This window comes from Hakea prostrata, chromosome 1, assembly GCF_041222555.1.
Source record: "Hakea prostrata isolate BN-2017 chromosome 1, UWA_Hpros_2, whole genome shotgun sequence".
Classification (NCBI taxonomy): Eukaryota; Viridiplantae; Streptophyta; class Magnoliopsida; order Proteales; family Proteaceae; genus Hakea; species Hakea prostrata.
The window spans coordinates 20,181,667-20,207,600 of NC_142600.1; the positions used below are offsets into that span (position 1 = coordinate 20,181,667).

A 25,934-nucleotide genomic window follows, 5' to 3' on the forward strand; every position below is an offset into this window, starting at 1 on the left:
ATTTTATTATCTTATATTTTCTATTTTGGTTTCCTATTTGGTGTTAGATTGATTTCCTAATAAATCTAAGATTAGCTTATTTGCTTGTTTTTTGTATTTCTTTTCCTACTTAGAATGGGATTTACTGAGATTGTAATTATAAATACCCCCATTGGGGCCTATGAATGAGATATACCTTTTGAGCAATAATTTCTTCAAATTCCAACATGGTATCAAAGCCTTCTTGAGATTGCTGTTTTGAGAGTTGTTTAAGTTTCTAGTTTGAAGAATTGGACCCATGAACCTTTTAGATCTTTTTTTTTTTGCTGCTTTTCTTTTTCCTGATTTGTTTTATTATGCGTTGTTTCGTTTGGGTTAGATCCCATAGGTTTTCTTCTTGTTTGAGTGCCTTTCTTAGGATCTACATAGAACTTGATTGCTATTACCCTTTAAAGATTTGCCCTTATTTTGGCAATTTCCCCTTTGGAGATCTAACATTGCTATAGAATTGACATTTGACTTGTGCAAAACTTGATCTCTATTACTCTTGGAGATTTGCCCCCTACTACGACAATCTTCCACTATGGAGATCTAACCTTGATGTAGACTTGGTATTTAACCCTGTGCGAACATGATCTCTATTACCTTTGGAGATAGTCCCTTACCTTGGCTAATTTTCCGTTTAGAGGTCTAACATTGTTGCAGATATAAAGTTTCCTGTTTATTTGTTGTATCCTGGCAGTTGTTACCCGCTAAAATATATTTTCCCTCAAATTTGCGCAGATATCGGTCATCTTGATATTTGAAGATTTTACCTTTTTCCTTGGACGTTCTTCCTTGGAGACCTAAGGGTTGTATCATTGTATGGCAATGATTCTGTGCCAGTTTGCCCAATTTGGCATAGAATAGGTATTAAAATCTTGTATGGTTGGGCACGTTTCTCTGGCAAAATGAATAGAATCTTGTATGGTATGTACAAAATGGGCACGCTTTTTTAATAAAATAAATAAAAAAAGATAAATACAAGTACTTAATACGTAGTTGCTCACATAAAATCAGGGGTATAATGCTTCAAGTGATTAGTGGCAATCTCATTGTTGTTGCCAACTAATTTGCAATCGCCTTCTCTTTCTCCTCCATTTGTCTTGCTTCATTTTGAGTGTTTTTAGGGGGAACTTAAGGATTTGATATGACTTCTTCAACTATCTAATGTGGGTCTCTGTACTTTTCAAACATTTTGTATGTAATTTTCAAACATAAAAATTCAATATGAAGTGTTAAGTTGTGGGTTAGACATAATTTAGTTGTGGGTTACACATAACTTAGGCCACCTTAAGAGTCAACACAAACTTTGGCCCAACTTAAGTGAGATATACGTAAAAAACTCCAATAATAATAATACTACGTTGCATAAATCAATAAACCATATGATTATAATCAATAGACTTTTAAATTGTACACCTAACGCTAGTGGGTAATCAAGGTTAAGATGAGGATCAAGTTTGGATGGAAGTTAAGGTTAGAGGTGAGATTAGGGCCAATATTAAGATCATAATCAATATCAGGTAGGGGCTTGGCTGGGCCACAGTGCCACACCAGACACTAGACCTTCACCTTGAGTTTGGCCTAGATTATTCGGCCTTGACCTATCCTTGAACCAGAATTTTGAGCACAAACCCTACTAAACTCAGGGTGGGCCAAGGTAGGTTCATGCCATCAAAGCCAAACTTGAACCCCTACCATTGACCCTTGACCTAGCCAAAATTTACGATTGAAAAATCACTGCAAAACTCTCAATTACAGCTAGCGAGACATCAACCACTGATGCACTAAAATTCACAATATTTTACAATATCATTACAGACTCTTCGGGTGATAGGGTAGAATTTGGTTTCAAACAAACCAATAGAGAAATACTTGTAAATTTCTTGCACAATCGGATTCAATGTCTACACTGCATGCGCACTTGCAATTACCACCAAGTATCATTATAATGTAAGAAGCAGTAATGGATCATAATTTCATTTTGGAGATTGTTAGACTACACTAATTTTTCAAAATTCTCAACAAAGTAACCCAAACTCAACATATTTCAGCTATCTCTGCCCCAACTTTTTACAGTTTAAAAAAATGGTTACATGTATTTGTGGAGATCTTAAATTCTATGATTTCTGCTAAAGCATTTTCATGAATTCATGCAAGCCAGTTCAGTTAACCGATAAACAAGACATACTAGATCACTTAAACAACAAATGAACTCCTTTCATTTACTTGAATCCCACGAGCAGCATCTTTGAAGTACTCCAACAGATGAAACTGCTACCTTGCATGGTTATATGATTAGCATATCTTATAGGGAGATCATTTCAGAAGAAACTTCATCAGCACTTATAATCATCTCCCATCCCTACAACTCTGTGACAAAAGAGTTATTTATTATTTGTTATAAAGGCTGAGCATAATTAATGTAAAAAATCTGTATATAACTAATGATGATACTCGTTTCCATCCTAAGAGATCTAGCAATTAATCTAATTCATTCAAAGGAGCGTCATGTATGACAAAAATTCAGGATAACTGTCAACATGGTTGAAGCAACTTCATCTGGCTGACTTTCAACTGAATCACCAAGGTGGGACTCATTGGCAAGTGTATACCCAATTTGCAGCAAAATGTTTTGGTTTAGATTACACACACACTAACCATCCAGAACTCAGTTCAGCTGAGCCTTCTCCCAAGTATTTAGGTGTCTTACAGTTCAACTCTGTTTCAAGCCAGGTTAGTTTCGTAGAGATACCTTCCAGCATGAATTGTGCAGACAATGTGGTTTCAGGGATACAGTAGAAGTTATGCAACCAAGAGCAACTCCCTATTATCATGAGTCAAAAGGCAAGGTACACCTGGTAAGCCAGTGAGCAAGAAAACACAAGAAATAGTACAGATCACAGAAATTTTACAGGGAGACTTCCCCTCCTAAAACATTTAGGTTGGCTTGATTACAAGTATGAAAGGGTTCTCAAAATAATCTGAAAGTGATGTATCTAATGTCTCAAATATTTTCGTTGTCTTGTTTTTTTTGAGCATACACGTGAAAGGAAAAACATTACCCCTATTAGTGGAAAATAGTATGTTATACGGAAGGCTTAAAAAGGTAAAATCATGGACCATTTAACACCTTAAGGGGTGTCAACAAGAAGATCCCATATAGACACACATGTGCAAGGTAATTTTTTCTTTGCAGTAGTTTATGTAACTTGTTTGAAATAAAGATATTGCAAACAGAAACCTTACCTTGGGTAAATACTTCTAAATATTGTTCTACAAGATATGCACTGATAACTTGGTTTTGCACCTACTTCTATTACAAGTTTAATTCAACTTTGCCTCTTGGAACAACAACAAAGTATAGATCATTAGTCGAAGACAACTATCATACATATATTGAATATAACTCTAGGCCAATAACTTGTTTTTACTTCAGACTACTAGGAACCGGACAACATAAAATTGTTGTGGACAATTGATAAATTTCATTGCTTTTTTTATACCAAAAATAGATAAAATTGTTGGTGAGGACAACAGCAGTATGACAGAAACAAATGAATAATAATAATCTTCAACTGATGACTTGAGCGTAACACAATAATAACAACAATAACAACAATAACAATCTCTAATCTCCCTGTTAGGAGTAGGTTTATGTGTAAACCAACAATACGAAAATGCATCATATGACAGTAATAATCAGCATCGCATAACTCCCATAATCAATGGCAGCTGCCAAAAAAAAAAACCCCCAAAAGGCCCACACTATAATGAATCTGGGCAAATAATATAATAACCCTTGATCTTAGCTTTTCATTATTTGGTGCCGGAGTCATGGTGGAAGGGGGTAGTTATAACTTATAACTCTTAATTAATATGGTACAAATAAGAAAAAAGATTACAAAAACACCTCATGATATTTGTAATGTCTGAACAAGAGATGTTCTGCCATGCTTTCAGATGATCAATTTGCTACAAATGGTATTGGATACTATATTCAGGAAAAATCCTGTATGCTACACCTTTGTTTCTTGTTTTTTGGTGTCTTTTTGATGTGCTGTATTTATTTTTTGAAGAATTTGTTTGTTTATGGATTTGCATGTGGTATGCTTCAACTTTGCGTAGTTTTGCTCATTTTATATTTTGAGACATAAGAACCATTTCTTCAAATATTAGTTGTTGAATGTCTGTGACTTCTGTAATTCATCAGGCTTCTCTTATTCTTCCTAGGTTAGGCGCCTTTTGTGCTCAGCAAAGCCTGTCGCCATCCAAACATCTACAAATCCTAGTGCTTCTGATCAGGACCATCAACAGGTGCATTGATCATATTTTTTTTTCTTGATTGAGTTTAAATTGTAGCTACTTTCTTTCACTAAAATGTTTGTCTGGTGGATCATTTCTGATGTATAAAGATCAAAGCTCGTCCAAGTCTAGTCGATATTTTAATGAACTGTGTAATCATGAGTTGTTCCCTTGTTGAAAGTAAACTTGATAAAATACCGTGTCACATTTCAATAGTTTAGCTTGTTTTTGAGCCCTTTTTCTTAGGATGCAATGAAAAACAATACATTGAAATAGGGAACTGTTAGAGAACTAAATATTTAGCGTATATCAACATGATGTAGCCCTCCATTTCTGATTGAGAATGAAAACAAGAAAATAAGGAACCATCCAATGTGGGACAAAACACACAAATCTTGACTGTTCTACCTTTTTGGTCACATGCAATGCACCCCTTAACATGCCAATATTAGGAACAAATCCTTAATTGTCAAGGCCTTTGGTAAAGATTTCTGCCAGTTGGTCGTCAGAAGAAACATGAATGGTAGAGGTATGGTCTTGTTCAATCTTCTCTTTGATGAAGTGATGATCAATTTCCATATACTTTGTCCACTCGGGTCATGAGGTTTGTTAATTTCTGACTTGCAATTAGAGTCGCATAGGAGGTTTCAGATTGTTGACTGATTTGAGAAATCTTGACTTATGTCTAAGTTACATAGCAGACCTTTATTTATATTAGGGTACTTGGAAAGAAAAAAACAAATATTCCTCATGTGGGACTATTACAATGAAATATCCTAACATACAATTCTACCCTTGTCAACAAACTACTGATACTACTGCCTTACAACATTCCCCCTCAAGTTGCTGCATAGATATTTATCTTGTCCAACTTGCCAATGGTACTATTGAAGACTTTGATACTCAAATTTTTCGTAAGAACATCAGCCCTTTGATTGGCAGAGGTAACAAAGGTGATACAAATCAGTTTAGGCTCAACTCGTTGATGAAGTGCCTGTCAATCTCCACATGCTTGGTCTTGTCATGTTGTACTAGATTGTGAGCTATGCTAATTGCTGATTTACTATTTGAGTATAGCTGTATAGGTGTCTTTGAATCGGATCCAAGGTCTTGAAGTAGACACTATAACCACAACACTTAAGTACTTCACAAATTCAGCTTCAGCACTTGACTTTGCAACCACTGCCTACTTTTTGCTCCTCCAAGTTATCAAGTTGCCTCCTACATAAGCACAGTAACCAAATGTAGACTTTCTATCATCAGGACACCTTGCCCAATCTGCATCTGTGTATGCCTCAATCTTTAAGTGTCCTTGTGCATAAATCATAATTCTTTTTCCTAGAGTAGCCTTTAAATATCTCATGATTTGATAAACTATGTCCAAGTGTGAGGAATAGGGATCATGCATATAGTGACCAACAAGACTGACAACTAATGTGATGTTTGGTCTGGAATCATATAGGTAGATTGATTTCCCTACCAACTTTTGATAGCTCATCTTATCAATCGGTTCTCCTTCCTTTGCCTTCAAGTGTAGATTGGGCTCAATAAGAGTATCAGCTGGCATACACCCTTACATTCCAGTTTTAGTTTGCAAGTCAGTATATTTTCTTTGAGAGAGAGAAATACCACTAGCCAAATAAGTCAACTCCAGTTCTAGGAAGTATCTAAGCTTCCCTATGTCCTTAATTTCAAATTCGGTCCCGAGGAAGGTCTTCAAGGCTGAAATCTTCTCATCACTGCTGCCTGTGATAACAATGTCATCCACATACACTAGTAGTACAATCGTATAGGAATTTTCTTTCTTAATGAACGAGGTATGATCTGCATTACTTTGTTTTTTTTCAAATGGATACCATAACCTTATGAAATCTTCTTAAGCAAGCCCTTGGAGATTGCTTTAAACCATATAAGGCTCTTTTTGACTTGCACACTTTCCTATGGGTCTCAGTGGTAGCATGTCCAGGTGGTACATCCACGTGTACCTCTTCTTAAATTTCTCTGTGGAGGTATGATCTGGATTACTTTGTTTTTTGCCAATGGATACCATAACCTTATGAAATCTTCTAAAGCAAGCCCTTGGAGACTGCTTTAAACCATATAAGGCTCTTTTTGACTTGCACACTTTCCTATGGGTCTCAGTGGTAGCATGTCCAGGTGGTACATCCTTGTGTACCTCTTCTTAAATTTCTCTGTGGAGGTAAGCATTCTTCACAACTAGCTGCTGCATGATCCATCGTTTATTTACTGCATGCAAAAGAATTGCTTGGACTGTATTCGTCTTGTTAACTTGAGTAAATGTTTCCTGATAGTCTATCCCATAGGTCTAAGTGATACCCTTGGCTACCAATCTTACCTTGTGTCTTTCCATAGTTCCATTTTACTTTGTGTTTGATGTGGAATACCTATTTGTACCTAACAATCTGCTTTTTTGTAGGCAAAGACTCCATTTTGCACGTTCTTATTTTCTAAAGCTCATATTTTCTCATCCATTGCTTCTTTCCAATTTGGGTGAGACAATGCTTTCTTCCATGTATTAGGAACAAAAGTAGAGGACGAAGAGGAAACAAAGTTTTGAAATTCTGGGGAAAATGACTTATATGAAACAAAGTTGGGGATATGTTTGGTGCATGTACGTGGCTGCTTTCTCAATGCAATCAGTAAGTCCAGAGAGAGATCAAGAGATGGTTCAGAGATAAACTCACCTGGAATTGTTACTTCAGGACTAGGAGCAAAAGCTTCCAACTAGCTTGGTATTGAAGGGGGGTCTTCTCTTATGGATTGCCGTTGATAAGTCTTCGGAGGTTGTTGCTCCCCTTGCACGTCATTATTTTGATCCATCAATTGCTCCTGCCTGGTCACTCCATCTTCTAAGGGAGGATCATCAACAAGAATCTCCGGATGGATATCTAAAGGGAGAATAAATACCCAAGCCTCTTCACTAGTACTCTCCCACTGAAGAGGTGTAGGGGCAAAAAAAGGAATTTGTTCCTGGAACACAACATCCATACGACAAGATGCAAGATAACATTTGTAACCTTTACAGGTGGCAAGATAACCAAGGAAGATACACGGTAACCCTCGTGGGTCTAACTTATCATGGGGATGATGTTTATAGGAATAGTCTACCCATCCAAATACCTTAGCAGGTACAATAAAGGCTGCTGTCCCTAAAAGAGCCTCAAGGGGACAATGTTGTTGTAACACTCGAGATGGGAGTTGATGAGATAGGCTATAGTAAGGATATCATCCCCCCAAAATTGAGGAGGCACATGCATAGTGAACATAAGGGAATGGGCAACCTCAAGAAGGTGTTTGTTTTTGCGTTTGGCAACCCCCTTGAGGTGAGGAGTCAAGAAAACTATTTAGGTGGATAATCCCTTGGTCAGCTAGGTAGGAGAAAAATGCCCTACCTATATACTCTGTCTCATTATTAGTGCGTAGGATTTTCACCATTGCCCCAAACTATGTAATTACCAATTGGTGAGAATTTTGAGACACGAAAAAACGTTGATCATTTGGTGGAGTAAGTAGACCCACGTGGTTCTAGTGCAATAGTTAATAAATGCAACTATTCATCATTGACTTGAAATAGAAATAGTATGAGAGGGACCTTACACATCATAACGAATGACAGAAAAATGAATATTACTACGATTATTTAAAATAGGGTAACTATGCCTAGTTTGCTTGGCTAAAATGCTAGCATCACAATGAAAATCGTTTAAATTACAATGCTTAACTAAATTAGGAAAAAAACTTAGATAACATGGGTAGGGGAATGTGACCTAAACTATAATGCCACTGTAACAGGAGAAGCGGAATCGGAGGCCGTACAGAAAGCTGATGGAGACCTATCCAGCAGATAGAACCACCTTGTTGTTTACTATTGCCAATTGTACACCTTGTTTTCAGGTCCTGAAACACAATAAGAAGGGAAAAATGTTATTTTGCAATTCATATCATGGGTACGACCATTAATGGACAGAAGATTAGTAGAAAATTTAGGAACATGGAAAACATGAGGTAACTTTAGGGAAGGGGAATTGTCAATGGATTCCTCTCCAGAGATATGGAAGAGAACTATTAGAAATTCGAATATAATAGGCTAAGGGAATAAAGGAATATGTATGAAATAAGGATGAAGAACCAGTCATACGGCTGGTTGCTTCGGAGTCAATTATCTAGGAGGGATAGGTTGACACTGTAACAACCTAAACTACCTGTGGTAGTTGTGTGTCTCAAGGGGGAACTATGACAGAAGCAACACTTGCACTAGAAGATGGCGCAGAAGAAGATACGTCAAGCCTGTTCATCACAAACAAGTGCTGAAGCTCGTCAAAGGAGAGAGGTGCTGGAGTAATTGGTGCGTTAGAATTGGCTCGATGGGTAAATGCTTGATTTCCTCCCCGATTGGCATTCCTTTAATCCTTCCTCCATAGGAGTTTGCTGGATGACCATGGAGCTTCCGACACTTGTCCTTGGTATAATGCCCTTGACCACAACACTCACATTTAATTGGTGTACGAGAATCACTTGTACTAGTCTTGTTACCACTTGTACTAGTCACTAACATAGATCTTTCAGGCATCTGAATGTGCACTATTGCTATCCTGTGACTGTCCTTAGTGTCAACCATAACATAAGCTTGCTCCAATGATGGAAAAAGTTCCTATTAGAGGATTTGAGCTTGTATCTGATCATACTCAATCTTTAGGCCTGCTACATACACTCGAAGTTTATGTACCCACTTTTGATAGGCAGCAACATTAGCGACACAGGTTGGAGTAAAATGCCCTTAGAAGTCAAGGGTTTGATGGTATCCACGAAGGGTATTGTAATATTGTGATAGGGTGAGTTCCTTTTGTTACAACTGATGAATTTTTCATTAAATCTCGAAGCATTGTGCATCGTTTCCTACTGTTTGATAAGTTTCCTAGGCAACGAAGGAATCTGGTGACCAGTCATTCACCAATCCTCCATTTATTTTGAACATACTAGGAGAGGATAACTTGATTGAAGTCCTGTGAAGATGACCTATAAGGCCACAAGCACTAACTACAAGAGAAAGAGATCGAGACCTACGGAAGTAATTAGTCCCATTAAGTCATCTGGAATGGGGACAAATCACGTTCTCTTAAAATAGAAAAAACCGGAGTATCCTCCAATCTAAATGTACTAGAACAGGTGGAGGTTTCTAAATCGAGGGCCATCACATGGAATCAAATAGACTAAACTGATCCAAAAATTAGATCACAACATCAATAGGTAAAATGTATCTCTTGGCAGGAGAAAAGTTCTCACCATTAAGGAGAACAAGGATGGAAGAGGTTTAGTACAAAAAAGGAGTTTAGAAGATGAAGAACATGGGGGCAATGGCTTTAGGAGAACTCACAAAGAGAGGCGAGATGCCTATAGCCAATCGTAGGCCAGGCAATGGGTAGGAGAAGGATCTTGACAACTCTAGAGACCTTGCAAGGGTTTGGACAGGATAGAGGGTGGTGAAAGAGAGGAAGGGAAGCGGCTGTGCTGAGGGTTGTTGTGTTTGAACTTCTTAGATCTGAGGATTAGATCTGTGGCTCTGATACCATGTTGAATGATTTGAGAAATCCTGACTTATGTTTGAGTGACATAGCAATCCTTTATTTATATTAGTAACTTGCAAAGAAGAATTGATATTCTCGATGTTAGACTATTACAATGAAATATCCTAACAGACAATTCTACCTTTATTAATAAAACTACTAATACTAATGCCTTACAACACATATCAACACAAAGATCCAGGAGTAACCCTTTCAGCCATAACAACTCACATATCCCTTGGTATACAGCTCTACATTCAGCTTCAACACTTTGACCTAGCGACCATAGTTCTTTTTCTTACTTGTCCAATTAACTAGGTTACCTCCGACTTACATACAATAGCTCAATGTAGACCTTCAATCATATGGATACCTGCCGAATCAGCATCAGTCTCAAGCACAACTTGAAGGTGGTTATGTGGAGAGTTGAGTGGAGCTGGGATCCATGCATGTACTGACTAACTAGACTGATTGGAAATGCAATGTTAGGTTTAGTATGTATAAATGTGTCTCCCAACTAACCTTTCATAGCTGCCTTTTGTCTATATGCACTATCTTTACTCTTGAGATGAGAGGCTTTACTGGAGTTTCAGCAGGCCCACTTCTTAACATGCCCATCTCATATGGTAAATCAGGAGGTATACATTCTTGAGAAAGAGATAGACACCATTGGCAAAGGAGGCCTCTCTCTATATTGACCATAGAATCTGGACAACACGCTATAGTAACTTCATTGATAATGTAAGGTGAGATCAAGTCAAGCACCAGTCATCTGACTCATCTCCATTTGAAACAGATGAGGACAAGAGAGAGGACCATGTCTTCTCTTTGCTTCATCTTGCAAACTTATCTAACTTATCTCTTGCTATCTTGACACTTTCAATTCCACTCATGTGCCCCCGGTTCCCATTCTCACCGTTACAACTTCCCGAACCAGCTATTAATTCTCTTAGCAGATGGGAATCACCTATAGTTGTCAAGTTGTTTCCTAGGCACACCCAACTTCTATGGTTCTAGGTGTCCCCCTTGTTGCCTTGGTTTTCTTCCCCCCTAGAACACCTTGTCGCCTTGGCGCTTTAACAACTTTGGAATGGTAAACCTCCGTTGGTGTGGCATCTCTCTCTCCCTAAAGCCACCATTCAGGCTATGGAGTCCCTCTTTTGTGCCTTTCCTTGGAAGGGCCATGTGTCTACTCATTTCTTTCACCCCCTTAGGTGGTCGGCTATCTACTGTCTCAACCCTAAGGGAGCTTTGGGTATCTTTTGTATCGAGGATGTCAATGTGCCTTGCCTTCTAAAACTCATTTGGAAGTTTCCTAGCAAACATGACTCTATTTGGATTGTCCCGCCCCAACCCCTCTTGGGTTTGGAGAAAAGTCGCCCTCTTTGCTATCTCCACCCAAATCTCCTCCGGATCCTCATCTCTTTCTGGCTTGACCTATGGCATTTGATGGGCATGCTCTTCTCCCTCTTGGGCCCCCGCACTGTTTATGAGAGTCTCGCATCCCTAAGTCAGCCCCCTCTCCATTTTCCTCACTGGTGGTTCTTGGTTCCCCCATCCCCCACCCTGTCTTACACAGGTTTGGTACTCTCTCCCTCCCCTATTGGGAATTCCTGGTGACTTACTGTCTGGGTCCCTTCCCCCTCCAAAACCTTCTCCATTTCCTCGGCCTGGAACTTACTTTGCTCCCCTTCCTTAGATTGGTGTAAACGACACATCTCGCACCATTCCCTTACCCTCTAGAGATCCTTCAACGTTGGCCTTCCAACCTGCTTTTCTTATCAGCCGGTCACAACCCAGTGAACCCTAATTGCATCCTTTGCTAGAACGGTTTAGAGGACCTTGAGCACCTCTTATTCACTTGTCCTTTTTCCCACCTTCTTTGGGGAAAAGCCTTAGCCTCCATTTGAACCCGTCGAGATGCTTCTTTGGTTTTACTCAAGATTGGTTTGGATTTTGAGAAAATTTTCGGGCTCATCTATTTGTGACCAAGTCGGTAAGCTAGTCTTTAGTGCCACTATCCACCACCTATGGTGGGAGCGCAACCTTGGGAGATGGACCTCCAAATCTCGATCCTTGGACTCGGTTTGGAATGCCATATGCTTTGATGTTTCTACTAGGCTCCAGTATATTCCCCATCCCTTGCTTGTTGATACACGAAGAAAAGGCTCATTGTTGTCTCCTGAGGTCATGATTCCTCTCTTCGGCCTCCCTCTTGAAGGTTGGTTCCCGCCCCCCCTTCCCCCTTTGTTCATTCTTCTCGTGGTTTAATTGAGTTATTTATTCATTAAAAAAAAAGTTATGGAATCACCCTACCTTCACTCAAGTAGGGGAGGTGGCCATTAGCTTGAATCTAACAGCCTGCCTGCCACCTCCATTAAAGAACCAACTATTCTTTCTCATGAAGATCTCAGAGCTTTATCTCCTCACCCTCTACTTCCATCCAACTGAAACTGACCAGCCTTGATCAAATACAAGATAGAAGTCTTCTTTTTGATAGTTTTAGAGCAGTATGTACATGGGTTGATGTGAATCGAGATACACCAAGCTAAACTCTAGACCATGTACTCTGAAACAGAAGTCGTAAACCAAAACCACAATGCTTCTCTTCTGTAGGCCTTAAAAGTTTGATCAGAAACCTGAACCAATTGTCATTTGAAATTGTAATAAATGTTGGTTTTCATTTTGTTATTAATAGCTGTGAAAGTATGAATGCTTTATTAATGTTAAGATTACATGCCAATTGTTTTATTGGATATTTCTGTGTTTTGTAATGCCTGCACCAAGGGAACTCTTTCCTTTCTGTACTGAAGTCCTTTGTTCTGTATTTTGATTTTTCCCCATTACCATTTTAGGCTCAGTTATGGCAGCTCGCCCAGAGGACCACAGCTCTTCCTCTTGGACGTGGTGCATTTACCCTTGCCACCACCTGTACTCTTCTGACTGAGGTATTGGCCTCTTGGGTTCTTCACATTTAATTGAATATCTGAAGTATAGTTCTTGTCATCCCTCTAACAAGTTTCTACTGATATTTTGTAGACATTTCAAGTCCCAAAACTTAATTTGTCAGGTCGATTGCCAGCCCAACAGAACGCGACTGTATGTTGTTTTCAATATTGTTTACTATTATTGATTGGTTTTAGTTTCTTTTATTACCAGTTATCCTTAACTTTTATGAGCTTCTGTTTATCTACAATCAACTATTTTCTCCTCAAATTTTCCTTATGCGTTGTTTGTAGCTCTTATATTTTAAGAGTGCTAAATTTAATTTTTACTGTTACAAGGGATGTACCATTGTGGTTTAACTCAGCTTGTTTCTTCTTATTTAGTGATTTAGTCATTACTGTGATAGTTAGTACCATGTTCAGAATTCAAATTACCTCAAGACTAATATATATAGAACAACATATAAGTTATCATGCTTGCATATCCATCATTTGGTCTACGTACTGGAACTGATAACATTCAAGATTATGCAGGATTATACATGAAAGATCCTTTTTTGGCTCTCTCTTCAGCTCTATGTTTCTTATCCCTAGGAGGTCTTCCTCACTGACAGGTTTTTTCCGGAAAACTCCATCTATTCTGTGGATGGCAGGCAGACCTATATTTCTTGGTTTCAATAGGATTCCTTACGAGCGTTCTTTCTATCTACCATTATCTAAAAATAATCAAGTTATTAATGACTGGACGAAACCAAGAAATAACCCCTCACGTGCAAAGTTATGGAAGATATCCTTTAAGATCAAACAATTCCATCGAATTGAGTATGATTGTATGTGTGATAGCATCTACTATATCAGGAGTATCAATGAACCCAATTATTGCAATTGATCAGGATACCCTTTTTTAGCTTCTAGGGTCTATTTCTTAGTTCAGTTTACATGTAATTGGTAAAGTAAAGAACAAACTTGCGAAGAGGTGGAAATCTTGGAAAATATTTTTGCTGATGAATTCTTTACTTCTTTAGAGATTGGAGGCCCTTAATTTTTTGAATGGGAGGTGATGTAACTTGGGCAGTTGCATTAAAATGTGATCCACAAAAGGCACAAATTACTTTGGGGCTTAGGTATGAGCATTTTTCAAGAAATTGAATTTGGTGTCGGTTGTCAAGGCGGTAAGGCGACCAAAGGTCAGGGTTTTGCCTAGGCGACAAAGCGGCGCCTAGGTTGCAATAAGGCAACCAAAGTGGTTTGGTCAAAGTTTTTCAATACAACTACTTTTAAACTACTTTTCATTACAATTACTTCCTGTAATAAGCTAAACAAACATTCAATAATCACATTCATCCAAAAAAATAGATCTCATTATTTTGATTTCCAAGTCATTGTCCATTTAATGATTTATTGATTCTTGATATTGAGTATGGCTCATGCTTCACATTCTGTGCAGTTTGGGCTTTGATTTTTGAAATGACTAACTAATCAATTTATATACTAATTTGTAGAATAAATTAGGATTTAAAAAATAAAATTAAGAAAAAATATTATGTACAAAATGTCAAAAAAGCGGTTGCTTTAGTGTCTAGGCTGTTGCAATAAGGTACACAAGGCTATTAAAGCAGTAGCGCCTAGGTGAAAAAGCAGTAAAAAAATAGTACGTCAATTAAGTGGTGGCGGTTGAAAAACCGACTAGGCGACGCTTTGACAACCATGCTTGATGCCAACTCGCTACCCTAAAAGACTGAGTTGATGAGATCTCAGTTAGGTGTAAAAACAATTCTACAGCTCTCAACTGTTGGTGCTTCTACAAGGTTTTGCTCATCTTTGAATCTAGGCATCAGAGGTACATCATGTTTCACAGACCTGTTCTACCTATTAATTAAATTTCTTAGTGAGCAAATTTTATTTGATTGAGTTGTCAATTTCTCTTAATTTTGTTTCATTCCTTGTGATCCTGACACAAGCTGATCTCACTGGTTCAATTTTAGTTGCACAGTAGTAAATCTGTGGAAGGCTTTGGTTTTATTTTTATAGACCAAAATAGGATAATGGGGTTCTAATAGACAATTTAGACTGGAACTATCAATTAAAGCCCAATGGCACTTAGAACTGGGGTAATGTTACCTGTTTAGAAATACATACACCTGGGTTATAGAGGAATACTCAGTCAATGCTTTCTATGGATGGTAAACCTAGGGCAGGCTCCCATGGTTCCAGGTTTCTGAGTTGCAGTTCTAGTTCTAGTGAATCCATTAATTGCTAAGGAGGTGCTTGTAATTGGGCAAGACAAGAGGTTGTTCAGCCAAGAATATGTTTTGGAGATGTTCCTTTTGATTGTTTTATATTTCTTGTAGGTTAATTTCTTTCTGCAGAGATTTCTGGCAGACTTTCTGTTGTTGTTTTGAGGTGCCTTGTTCCTCTGTTCTCTCTGATCTGTTTGGGACAAAATATGATTCTAGTTGCTGGAGAAGAAAGATTCGAAGTGTTGCAACAAAAAGAAGATTGGTTAGATGACTTAGATCTCTTAACTTAAGGCCTAAGCTCCATAAGGATAATCTTTAATCAACATCAACCTTGAGTCCGATCACAGAAGAGTAACAAAAACATAGTCATTTCTTCTCAACCACTTGTTTACCAAAACATCTAGCTCCTAATTGGCTGTCCTGGTTTCCACTGGAATATAAGATGCATATGAAATGGCAACCGTTGAATTAGTGTTATCTAATAAGGAAATTGACATGGTTTCATTGTGAACTCTACATCCATCATATCACATTTATTGAATCTACCTCTATAGTTGATTTAATGATCTATTATTTTATTTTACCTCTGATGCATTTTTAGTATATATTCTTTTCCTCTTTTGTGCATTCCCCCAATAGTACAAATTTTATTTTTTAGTTTTTTAGAAAAGTTTGTGGTGGAAATAATTTTCCCATCAACAGGTCAATCTGGATCCTAACATTAGGAACATTCAAGAACTTAGATCTTGGCCGGAGTTCCACAATGCTGTTGCAGCTGGGTTAAGGTTGGCTCCCTTTCAGGTTTGTCTGCTTTTCTATGCTAATTCTGTGGGTGTCTATGTTTGACCTGATCATTCAATGTTGTGTTGATATGCATCATTGTGGCCCTTAAAAGCTTGAGATTTTAGGATAAGGACTTGCACCCGATAAAAAGCACTGCCGTCCTGGGCTGACCAAACAATCATACATCATACTGATACAATTAAGATGGCTCTCTTATGGCATATATTCATAATGGAAGTCTTAGTTAAAGGGTAATCAGATGAGAGTTTCATTCTACATATAAAGTCAAAAGCTAGACTGAAGGGAAGATATCCACGTTCTTTATTCAAAAGTTTACGTAAATTTATTTTCTAATATCCTGTAGGTCGATGTTTACACAAAAGAATAAATGAATGGTCCTCATTGGTTTACTCAGGTCTGTTCCTAAGGTTTGAGCATCCCAGGCACTTGCTACCTACAATACCAGGAGCGTACCCTCTGGTCTTATTATCTAAAAATCAAGATAACTAGGATGAGCTAAAAGCACAGTAAGGTTAATCGTGCATAAGTACACAATCATATTTATAGTTTATAGAGTTATGCGTCATAATGTAGCTATAAATAACAAATAAGAAAACAAATCTAGGTTTGACTTTGATCATTGTAGTTTACTGCCAGTGTTACAGTAATCTAAGGTTCTGCTGGCCGCTTACAATTGCTGATTCTATTCCTTAACCCAATCATCATAGCAATTAGGAGGAACAATGTGAATTGGCTGCCACCCACAATTATCTATGCTACCTCCCTTTTCCAATAACTGAAGCGCTGACAATGAACTCTGTGAATGTAATGCTGACATTAATTTTTTCATTTACATTCGTCATATCATACTGTGCATCCCATGATCATAAAGCTGTTCATACCATGCTACAGTACTAAATACATTCATATTGTAAATTGAGATGTCTTCACACGATTCACATCATTAACTTAAAATGTCAATATTTGTCTCATATTGTAATCTATAATGCTGACATAAATTTAATAGTGTGCAGTTCAGCAAATACATATATACACCAACATGTGTTTGCATCATTGACCATCTGCATTCAATCACTACTATCATTCAATTCAGTAGTTATATAAAATATCATTCATTTTGTACATACAGAGGATGATGTTTCCCAAAGAATCAAAATAAGGTGCATGAAGCGGAGAGGTGTGTCTGGAGTTTTTTGTGATCGAGTATTCCTTTCAAGCTCAAAAGGAGAATTCTATGGGACCGTTGTACGATCAATTGTAATGTATGGTGCATGGTGTTGGTTGTTAAGAAACATCATATAGATAAACTCAGTGTAGCATAAACGAGGATGCTAGGATGGATGAGCGGAAAAACTAGGAAGGATATGGAACGATCATATTAGTGCTGGTATGAAAGTGGCTTTGATTGTTGGAATTTGAAGAAACTATTGCTCAGAAGGTATTTTCATTTATAGGCCCCAATGGGGTATTTATAGTTCAATCTGAATAACCCCACTCTGAGTAGGACAAGAAATACAAAAAACAAGTAGATAAACTCATGGTGGGAGATCTCGCTCTTGAGCGAGATCTCGCTACCATGAAAAACCGAGATCTTGACCATCTCGGCGAGATCTCGGTCGAGATGTTCCATTTTTTGGGCGTCAACTCGGTAGCCCATCTCGGTGGGTTTTAAGGTCCCAGTTAGGCTAAAACTTGGTTTTTAGCCTATTTGATGCCTTTTGAACACACTAGTGGCCTTGGATTTGTGAGAAAACAGCCCTAAGTATGATTTCTAAGTCTACCCATATTGTGAAACCGAAATGCTGTAGGATTAGAGAATGCAAGGTTATATAACATATAATATAAAACCATTAATGCTGTAGGATTAGAGAATGCAAGGTTATATAACATGTAATATAAAACCTTAAGGCATATAAATGAAAATCATGTGTATCAAATACATCAAATAACTTAAATGTCATCAAGATAACATTCATATGAGTATTACAATCTTAACTTTCAAGAATAGAATGATAAAAGTATACAACCGTTAGAAGTTTTATATAAGTCATTAATGCATAAGTTCATAAGACAAGTAGAGGATGATTGAGTTTTCTTTGATGTTGTAGATGTGCTAAGAGTAGTTGCAAGTGAAACTTTGGCTGAAATCTACAAAAAATTTGGTAAAAATTGAGAGTTCCAGCGAGATATGGCGAGATTTGGGGCGAGATATGGCGAGATATGGCGAGATATAGCGAGATATGGCGAGATATGGCGAGATCTCGAGCGAGATATCCCATCTCGCAGATCTCGCCCTTGATCTCGTCTCGGTTTATGAAGAAACCGAGATATCTCGCGAGATCTCGCGAGATCTCGCGAGATCTCCCACCATGGATAAACTAATCTTAAACTTGTTAGGAAACCAATCTAACACCGAATAGGAAACCAATATAGAAAATATAAGGTAATAAAATATAATTAAAATATGGGATTTAAAAGAGAATCCTATTCCAATTAGGAAACCTCAGTCATACTTCCAACACCGATAAATGATAAGCTATGAGAAAGTCATCTAATGTGCATGACCACTTTCAGTAGAGGTCAGACTAGATTGACAATGACTTAGCCACCTTGAGTTTCTTTGCCTACCTACTACCCCTAATATCACCAATTGCTTTGCAAGAGGCCCACTCACCATTCCTTATATAATATGCCATTATTGCTATATGTTGAGTTACTACTTTGGTTTCCATAGTTATTAATGACACCCCTTTGTTAGGCACCTATTTAGCCACATTCTTGTGCTTTTTCCCATCCTCAATCAAGTGTTGATTAAGTGGCTCAACGTTGTCCCTATGCTTGAGTACTTCCGCTAGACCGAACCTTATTAGGTCAAATGGAGCCACGTTGAAGATAGTTGTTGTACACCCATTACACCCATATGCTATTTCCCTTTGAGGCAAATCTGTGAGAGCTACTTCATGATCCCTACAACATTCATGTCTTTGATGTGTCAAATTCCCAACCCTCCTTCCTTCGTTGGCTTCCAAACTACTTCCAAGGTATCAAGTGGAGTTTCCTTTCTAGGGTTGGTCTAGTCCATAGGAGTTCTGGAAAGATGTGTTCCAAAATGTCTATCAAATTACTTGGGTGAACTTGGTGCCAAAGGCTTCTACACAAGCAAAGTCTGGGGGCAATTTTCCTACGCAGTCTTACCCCAATAATTTTTGCTGGGAAGCTGTTTCAATGCCTTGACCTCGGGACTACAACTGTGATCCACCAACCGTTGTGCTAAGGGATCAAATTCCAGACCAATAGATACAGCTTACAGTCATAGATCATAGTCCTAAACTAAACATATATTAATTTCAAGGCAATACAAGATAATTTAAGGCATGAAGAAAAAAAAAAAAAAAAAAAAAAAAAAACGGAAGTTTGGAACTATTGGGTATGGCTCATGCTTCACATTTTATTGCTGTTGGAGTTTCCTTTGTACCTATTGTGGCTTAAGAGGTGTTTGGAGGCAAAAGATGAGCAAAAGAGGTGTTTGAAGGCAAAGGAGTCGTGGAAATTAAGTTAAAATGGGATAGAAATCAACAAAAAACCCAGGAACAACAATTTGGATGTCAAAACCTGAGAAATGGTTGAAATTTGTGAAATTTTGGTAGAAACATATGATTTCGACGAAATATCTGAAGTTTTGTTTCAATTTGAAAAAAAGCAGGCATTTCGGTCAAAATTTTGACAATTTCGATCGAAATTTAGTCCATGGTATCCTTCTATATCCATCCTCATAATAATACCAGAAAAAGCTTCCATTACTAGAGTGAAATGGTATGGTGACAGCTCTAACAAGCACCAGAAACATTGAGGAATTCACACACGCTTGTATCCACCTCACCGACTTTGTTGGAAACTTCATTCTGTTGATCACTTCAATCAAGAAGGGCTTGTCATAACCTTTATGGAGATCCATTTCAAGAATAGCAGTTGGAGATGCTGCCTTTTGCTCAATTCCTCTCACAATGTCATTGCGTACTAGAATGGTATCCGTGATGAATAACATCCTGGTATCCAAATCAATAATTCAATTGTGAAATTGAAAATGCTGTTATTGCAGTTTGATCCATAGGAAGTGTCAGTGGTTTGTGCTATGTGATGTGCCCCCCTGGTGCCTTACACAGCTAGGAAGTTGGGGTACAATAGTAATATAGGGACAGACATATATGTTAATCGATCCATCAACATTAACATTTCGAAAATCCGTTGCAATTGTGGCAATGACACTATCTACGTATAGCATAGTTGCTATGTAAAAGTTTGGCAGCAAGGATATGGGTTATCCATGACAAAAATCAAAGAGGAAACTATTCTTTTAATTATGTTCTCTGATGCCTTCATAAACACTTAGCTTTCCTATTTGTTATCATTTTTCTTTCTTTTGGATCTCCCCATCTAGGATTAATTAAGTCTAGCCATGTTCATCCAAACTAATGTTGTTGGGTAATGCATCAACCACAATCTATCATAGAAATTATGTATGCATCAGTTAAAAAAGTAACAATGATAAGTACACAGCTGTTTAACAGATCAAAGTATTATCATTGAAATTAACTCATCCAACAAGAAAATGGACAAAGCATTATCTATCTATAACATGAAGAAACTATTTATATCATCCGTCACATAACCCATGAAATCTACAAAATATAGTTCATGGCTTCATGCCATAGAAGGGGGGAAAAATATTGGTTGTCTATATTTGATAGTGCTTGGTTGACCATTTGCAAGGATAACTAATGTATGCACCATTGGCAAAAGTTATGAGATGAGAATGCAGGCTTCTTAAAGAATCAGGTAAAGGTTATTGGCTGATTGATCTGCAGAGAAAATACAGACTCTAAAAAGTTGGCAACAAAAATCATTTATCAGTGAATGCTGGAAAAGATTTAATAGAGCTGATCCTGATCCTATAGTTTTTCTTATTTCATTTTACGCTATGTGGACTTAATTAAAAAAAACAAAACAAAACATAAGACTGAATAACTGGGATGAAGGTTTCATTTATTGCGGTGGCGATCTTTTGTAGAAATAATTGGGTCGAAGAAGGGGCTGCAGTCGATGTTGAAAAAGGGTTTCAAGTTTTGGGGTTCCTCAGCCTTGGAAGTTATCTGCTTGGCTGGTTGAAGAAGACAGGTTCTGGGTTTGGTGGTTTTAACATGGGTTTTTGGGCTTGTAGGTATGCATTTGTATGATTTTTTCATATTAAAACTAGTAAATCCATATTGATATGGAAATATTTTTCAGTATGCAATTAAAACTACTAATCCTCAAAGTTTAAAATTCGATTAATTGACTATTAGTCTTAAGATTGGAGCCACTAATCCTCAAAGTTATAGGTTACTTGAATAAGTATGGAAACAAATGATTTACTTGTTGGGAAAGATAATGTTGGCAGAATGACTTATTGATCAATGTGATCTCAAGCCCTCTATTTATAATTAAGTGAAAAGTACACTATTACATAAATACCCTTACTTGGGTAACAAGAAATAGAAATTTACTTGAACACAAACTCTAATTTAACTCCTAGTAGAATCCAACATTACTGAATATGGTTGGATATTCCTATTGATACATGAACCTATTAACTTGATTTTTAAATGCTCTGTGTCTTTAATTTTCTGATCATCTAACTTCTGTTTCCTCAACTTTGGTTTTCCTTAGTAGTTGAGTTACTTTTCTGTTGGCCAGGGCAAAATGTCAAGGACGTGGATACTGTATAACAGACCAGAGGAGCCAAATGTTACTCATGCAGGTCTGCTGCTTGCACTAGGTCTACATGGTCATCTGCGTGTTTTATCGGTCTCTGATATATACCAGTATTATTCCAAGGTATCGTGCTATGTTGATGATTAGTTGATTTTTTAATTCAATTTTGTTTGGTTTTTTACTTTCTTCCACACACTTGGCAATTGTCTTTGGTATGTGGTGCCATTGTGACACCATAGTTATCAAGATGTGAAGGTGACCAGGACGCTTTAGGCCTTCCTGAGCACCTTGGCAATATGGTGTCTGTAAGGTTCTGCCACAGCAAATAAGGCATTTTTATTTTTCTTTTTTTAATATAACCATTTTGTTTTGAAATAAAAATTATATAATTCTTGTTATATGCTAAATAAATATTAAAGAATCATACAAATGCAATATATATTTATAATTTTTTTATAAGCATGTTAATCAATTATCTACTATCATAGCCGTGGCATTAAATTTCAATCGAAACTAATCAAAATCTCAATGTTGTCTCAGTTTGCAAGAAACCAAGATGAGATGGCCCCCCCTTCTTTTCGTTTTGGGTAATGAATTTATTAAAAAAAGTTTCAATGGTTTTGACCAATTCTAAGTAGCCCATCTTATGTCGAGTTTTACCCAAAGTATACCTGGTTCAGACAAATTTTCGGTTTCTGGCTGGTCAAAACATTGGTGGGATCTGAATTCTTTTATCGTTGATCATAGCAATATAGCATATAATACATTTATCTGTAAGATAGGCTGGTCTAGTTATTTTATATTTCGATGAGACTTGTTTCTTTTAGTTTTAGATTTGATAGGATGGTCTTGTTTTGTTCCAATCAATCCCTTGTTTCATATATGTGAATGCTGTAATATTGTGTTGAATAAAATTTTTGGAAGACATGAAGACAAATAAATGTTTAATTGGGCTTATGGTTTTGCCAGTAAAATTTTGCCAAATCTAGATTGGGTACATCTCTTCGTAACTGTGGTTAGAAACAAACTTCTTATTTATATGTATTGTCCCTTGTATATTGATGTTTCAATTGCTTGAAGTGTCTGAAATTGTAATTTACTTCTATCTTCCTCTATAATCTTACTCTCCTTTACCTGTCCCTTTATTGTGGTTTTCAGCATGGAACAAATTTCGGTTGAAACCAGGATTTCGACCCAAGAAAAGGCCGAAATTTTTAGGTTTCGACCGATATTTCAGTCAAAACATTTGATTTTTTTGAAATTTTGACAAAAACTGAGGAAAAATGATTTGGAATGTTGAAATTGTTGAAATTTCAGTCAAAACCTCCAAAATGGTCAAAATTTCCGAAATTTCTGTCGAAACCTATTACTTTTCTGAAATAATTGGAGTTTCGTTTTGGTTTTTAAAAATGCCGGCATATCGGTGGAAATTTTGACCAAAATTTCTTCTATGGTTTTCCACAGAAAAATTTATGTTTTATGGTAATTGTGCCAAATCACGATTATGGATCTGAATCTTAAGAAACACTTAGAACTATGTCACCACACAAATATCATCTCTTACTGTCATAGATCGAAGGTCTGGTTTATCTCTAGCGAACTTTCTGTTATTGGGAAACTGAGGTTGAGGCGTTAAGCTCTTATCTGGTCCTTGAAGGCTTCTTCATAACCAGGCAGTTTCATCACAGTTGCATCTCCTCTGAGGTGGGTGGTAGAAGTTCTTAGGATTAAATATCTCATCATTTTCTAACACATAGGCCTTCTCTGTTGCCAGACTCTCCTAATTGTTATTTGTGATATGAACCCCAGGACGATTTCTGGTATCCTACTGTCTGAAACTCTTTTTCTTCCTCCAGATTTAATTTTGCGCTGCAAAATCTTTGAATTTTGGCCCTTTTCAATCTCGGTGACACCATTGATGTTTTCATATGAAAATTTGACTGGAAAGAAAAATCTAGTTTTGTGTCTTCATGTCTCTTAGTTATGTCGATTTTGTTTGGCATAAAGATGTTAATTTGATCATGGCAGACACCTTCACATTTTGAGCTTATTGACTTGATTGGGCCTACAATGACTGGGGAGAGGGAAGGATGCTGCTGTTAGATAAGAATAGAAGGAGAGAGGGAGTGGGAGAAATCACATGAAAACCCTACGTTTGAAGTGATTAGTATGTAATGTTAGCAGGGTAATTCAGTTCAGTTGCAACACATTCTTGTAACCGTCTTGGTTACAAACAGTTACCTATCATGATTTTTGGAACATTTAGACTTGAGAAAAACCTCACAATTTCACCTATCATCAAAATCCAGTATTTGTTCTTGAAACCCAGGGGGTTGGGGGTTTAACCCTTTTTTTACTTTTGGAATTTTAGCCTTTTACTATTTCTATTGGATTCAAGTAAGAGGCATTTGCTTTTTTATGAATAATATCTCAAGTAAAAACGAATCATTTTATATTAGGTGTAAATAAAATTGAAATGTCCAATACAGGATTCAACATCAGTATAAATAGTGAAGGCATCTTGCAGTAAAGTGACCAACTGTCCAGCTCTCAAAAGAGAGCCTTGGTGCCTAGGTGATGCCTTTATAACTATGGTGATACCCAAAGTGAGCTCTAGGCAAAGTTGTTCGTTTCCATTCTTATGAAGACTGGCACTGATTCTGACAAAAGTGGATTGGCTAGTTCTTGGTATGACTAGAGGTCTGCATCTAATCATTGTACTTGTTACGTGTGCCTCGAATTCTTATACCTGATTTTGATGATTGACCTGCTCTGATATACTTTGGTTGTGACCTGTATGGCTCATTTTCTGAGATCTGTGATAGAAGCAGAAACCCTAGGCCGATCATTGATATGCTTCTTTGTGGGTGGTGCGAGGGCGAAGCCCCTGCAAACCTGTGGTATGGTACAAACTGACCTGATGGATCAACTTGTTACTTGATTGGCATACTATTTATATACCTCATGTTAAAGGTCAGAGTTAGAGTTGGCGACTTTCAACTTGGGATTTGGGGTTATTTTTTAACACCATATTGGGTGTTTTGAGGGATCCCCATTTATTCTTTCATACACGGAGAACATTTGGGCTTCGCCGTGCATGTACCACATAAATAAAATCTGTATTGTCTTTATTTATTTCCATTTTTGTTTGTTACTTCTTGGTGCTCATTCTAAGAATACCTTTATTGGCGGTAAACTTTGTCACTTGCATATCAAGAAGCAATCCAGTGTTACTTGGTCAAGTGTCAATGTAGAGTTCTATGCGATGGACCAGGTATTTGCGATGGCTTTAGAGTCTTCTAAGGATCCCATGTCACTTTTCAGTTATCTATGATGCTGTATTGTGACAGTAAATTGGTCATTACCATTGCTAGTAATTCAGTTCGGCATGATAGGATGAAGCATATGAAGGTTGATTTTCATTTCATCAAGGAGAAGTTAGACCAAGGTGTTAGCTGTGTCCAGTGATTACTTACCCATTGTGTGCAAGTTGCGCATGTATGACATCTATGCACCAACCTTGGGCCCTTATTTCTAAAGTACAGTATCCTATTGCGTGCAAGTTGGGCATGTGTCTAATGTACCAACCTTAGGGCTTCTGTAATTTCCTGTTGTGTGCAAGTTGGCATGTGTGACGTGACTGACATCTATGCCCCAACCTTAGGGAGAGTGTTGTAATATGGATATAAGGGTAGACTTGCTCTTTGTCCTGGAAGGGCATTATTTTACTTATACTCAATTCTATGCTATTATAAATAAAGCATGGCTGCTGTCACCCTGACATAAGTCATCATTCCCCAACTCAAAACAATATCTAAAGTCTAAACCGTATAACATAAAGAGAGTGAAGAGACTTGTTGAGGTTAATGTGGAGTTGAAGCAGCAGTTGAAGATGTAGTCAAAGGGTGTTGTGCACAATAATTAAAGCATACACATGGATATGATAGTTATATCAGATTAGCAATTAAGTAGTTTTGCCCTAAAAATAGGTGTGTAACTCTGTTCATCTTGTATAGAGATTGACACTAATACGAACCTGGGAGGTGGGTTATCCACTATAAATGGTTATTTATTTTCTTTCAAATATCAGAGCTCAGGGAGGCTGATACTGTAGCTACATGTTCTTCCTGTCTTATCTGCTCACTTTAATGACCAAATCCTAATACCTCCATTTATATATTACACGTGGAATATGATGGGTTTATGTTGTAGCATGCATTGTATCTTGAATTTCGACCAGCCTCCAGAACCGTCATGATGTCTCTGAGAATTGTGGGAGGAAT

At 37.4% G+C, this 25,934-nt stretch overlaps 1 protein-coding gene across 1 annotated transcript in view; it reads left to right on the forward strand.

The window, feature by feature from the left end:
* EMB2771 (E3 ubiquitin ligase) overlaps nucleotides 1-25,934 on the forward strand; it is a 119,354-nt gene that overhangs the window by 34,209 nt on the left and 59,211 nt on the right. The window contains exons 13-17 of the mRNA XM_089168936.1: nucleotides 4,255-4,338; nucleotides 12,767-12,859; nucleotides 12,951-13,010; nucleotides 15,799-15,897; nucleotides 21,634-21,774. Coding sequence (XP_089025062.1) covers nucleotides 4,255-4,338; nucleotides 12,767-12,859; nucleotides 12,951-13,010; nucleotides 15,799-15,897; nucleotides 21,634-21,774 — 477 coding nt within the window. The remainder of the gene's footprint in view (nucleotides 1-4,254; nucleotides 4,339-12,766; nucleotides 12,860-12,950; nucleotides 13,011-15,798; nucleotides 15,898-21,633; nucleotides 21,775-25,934) is intronic.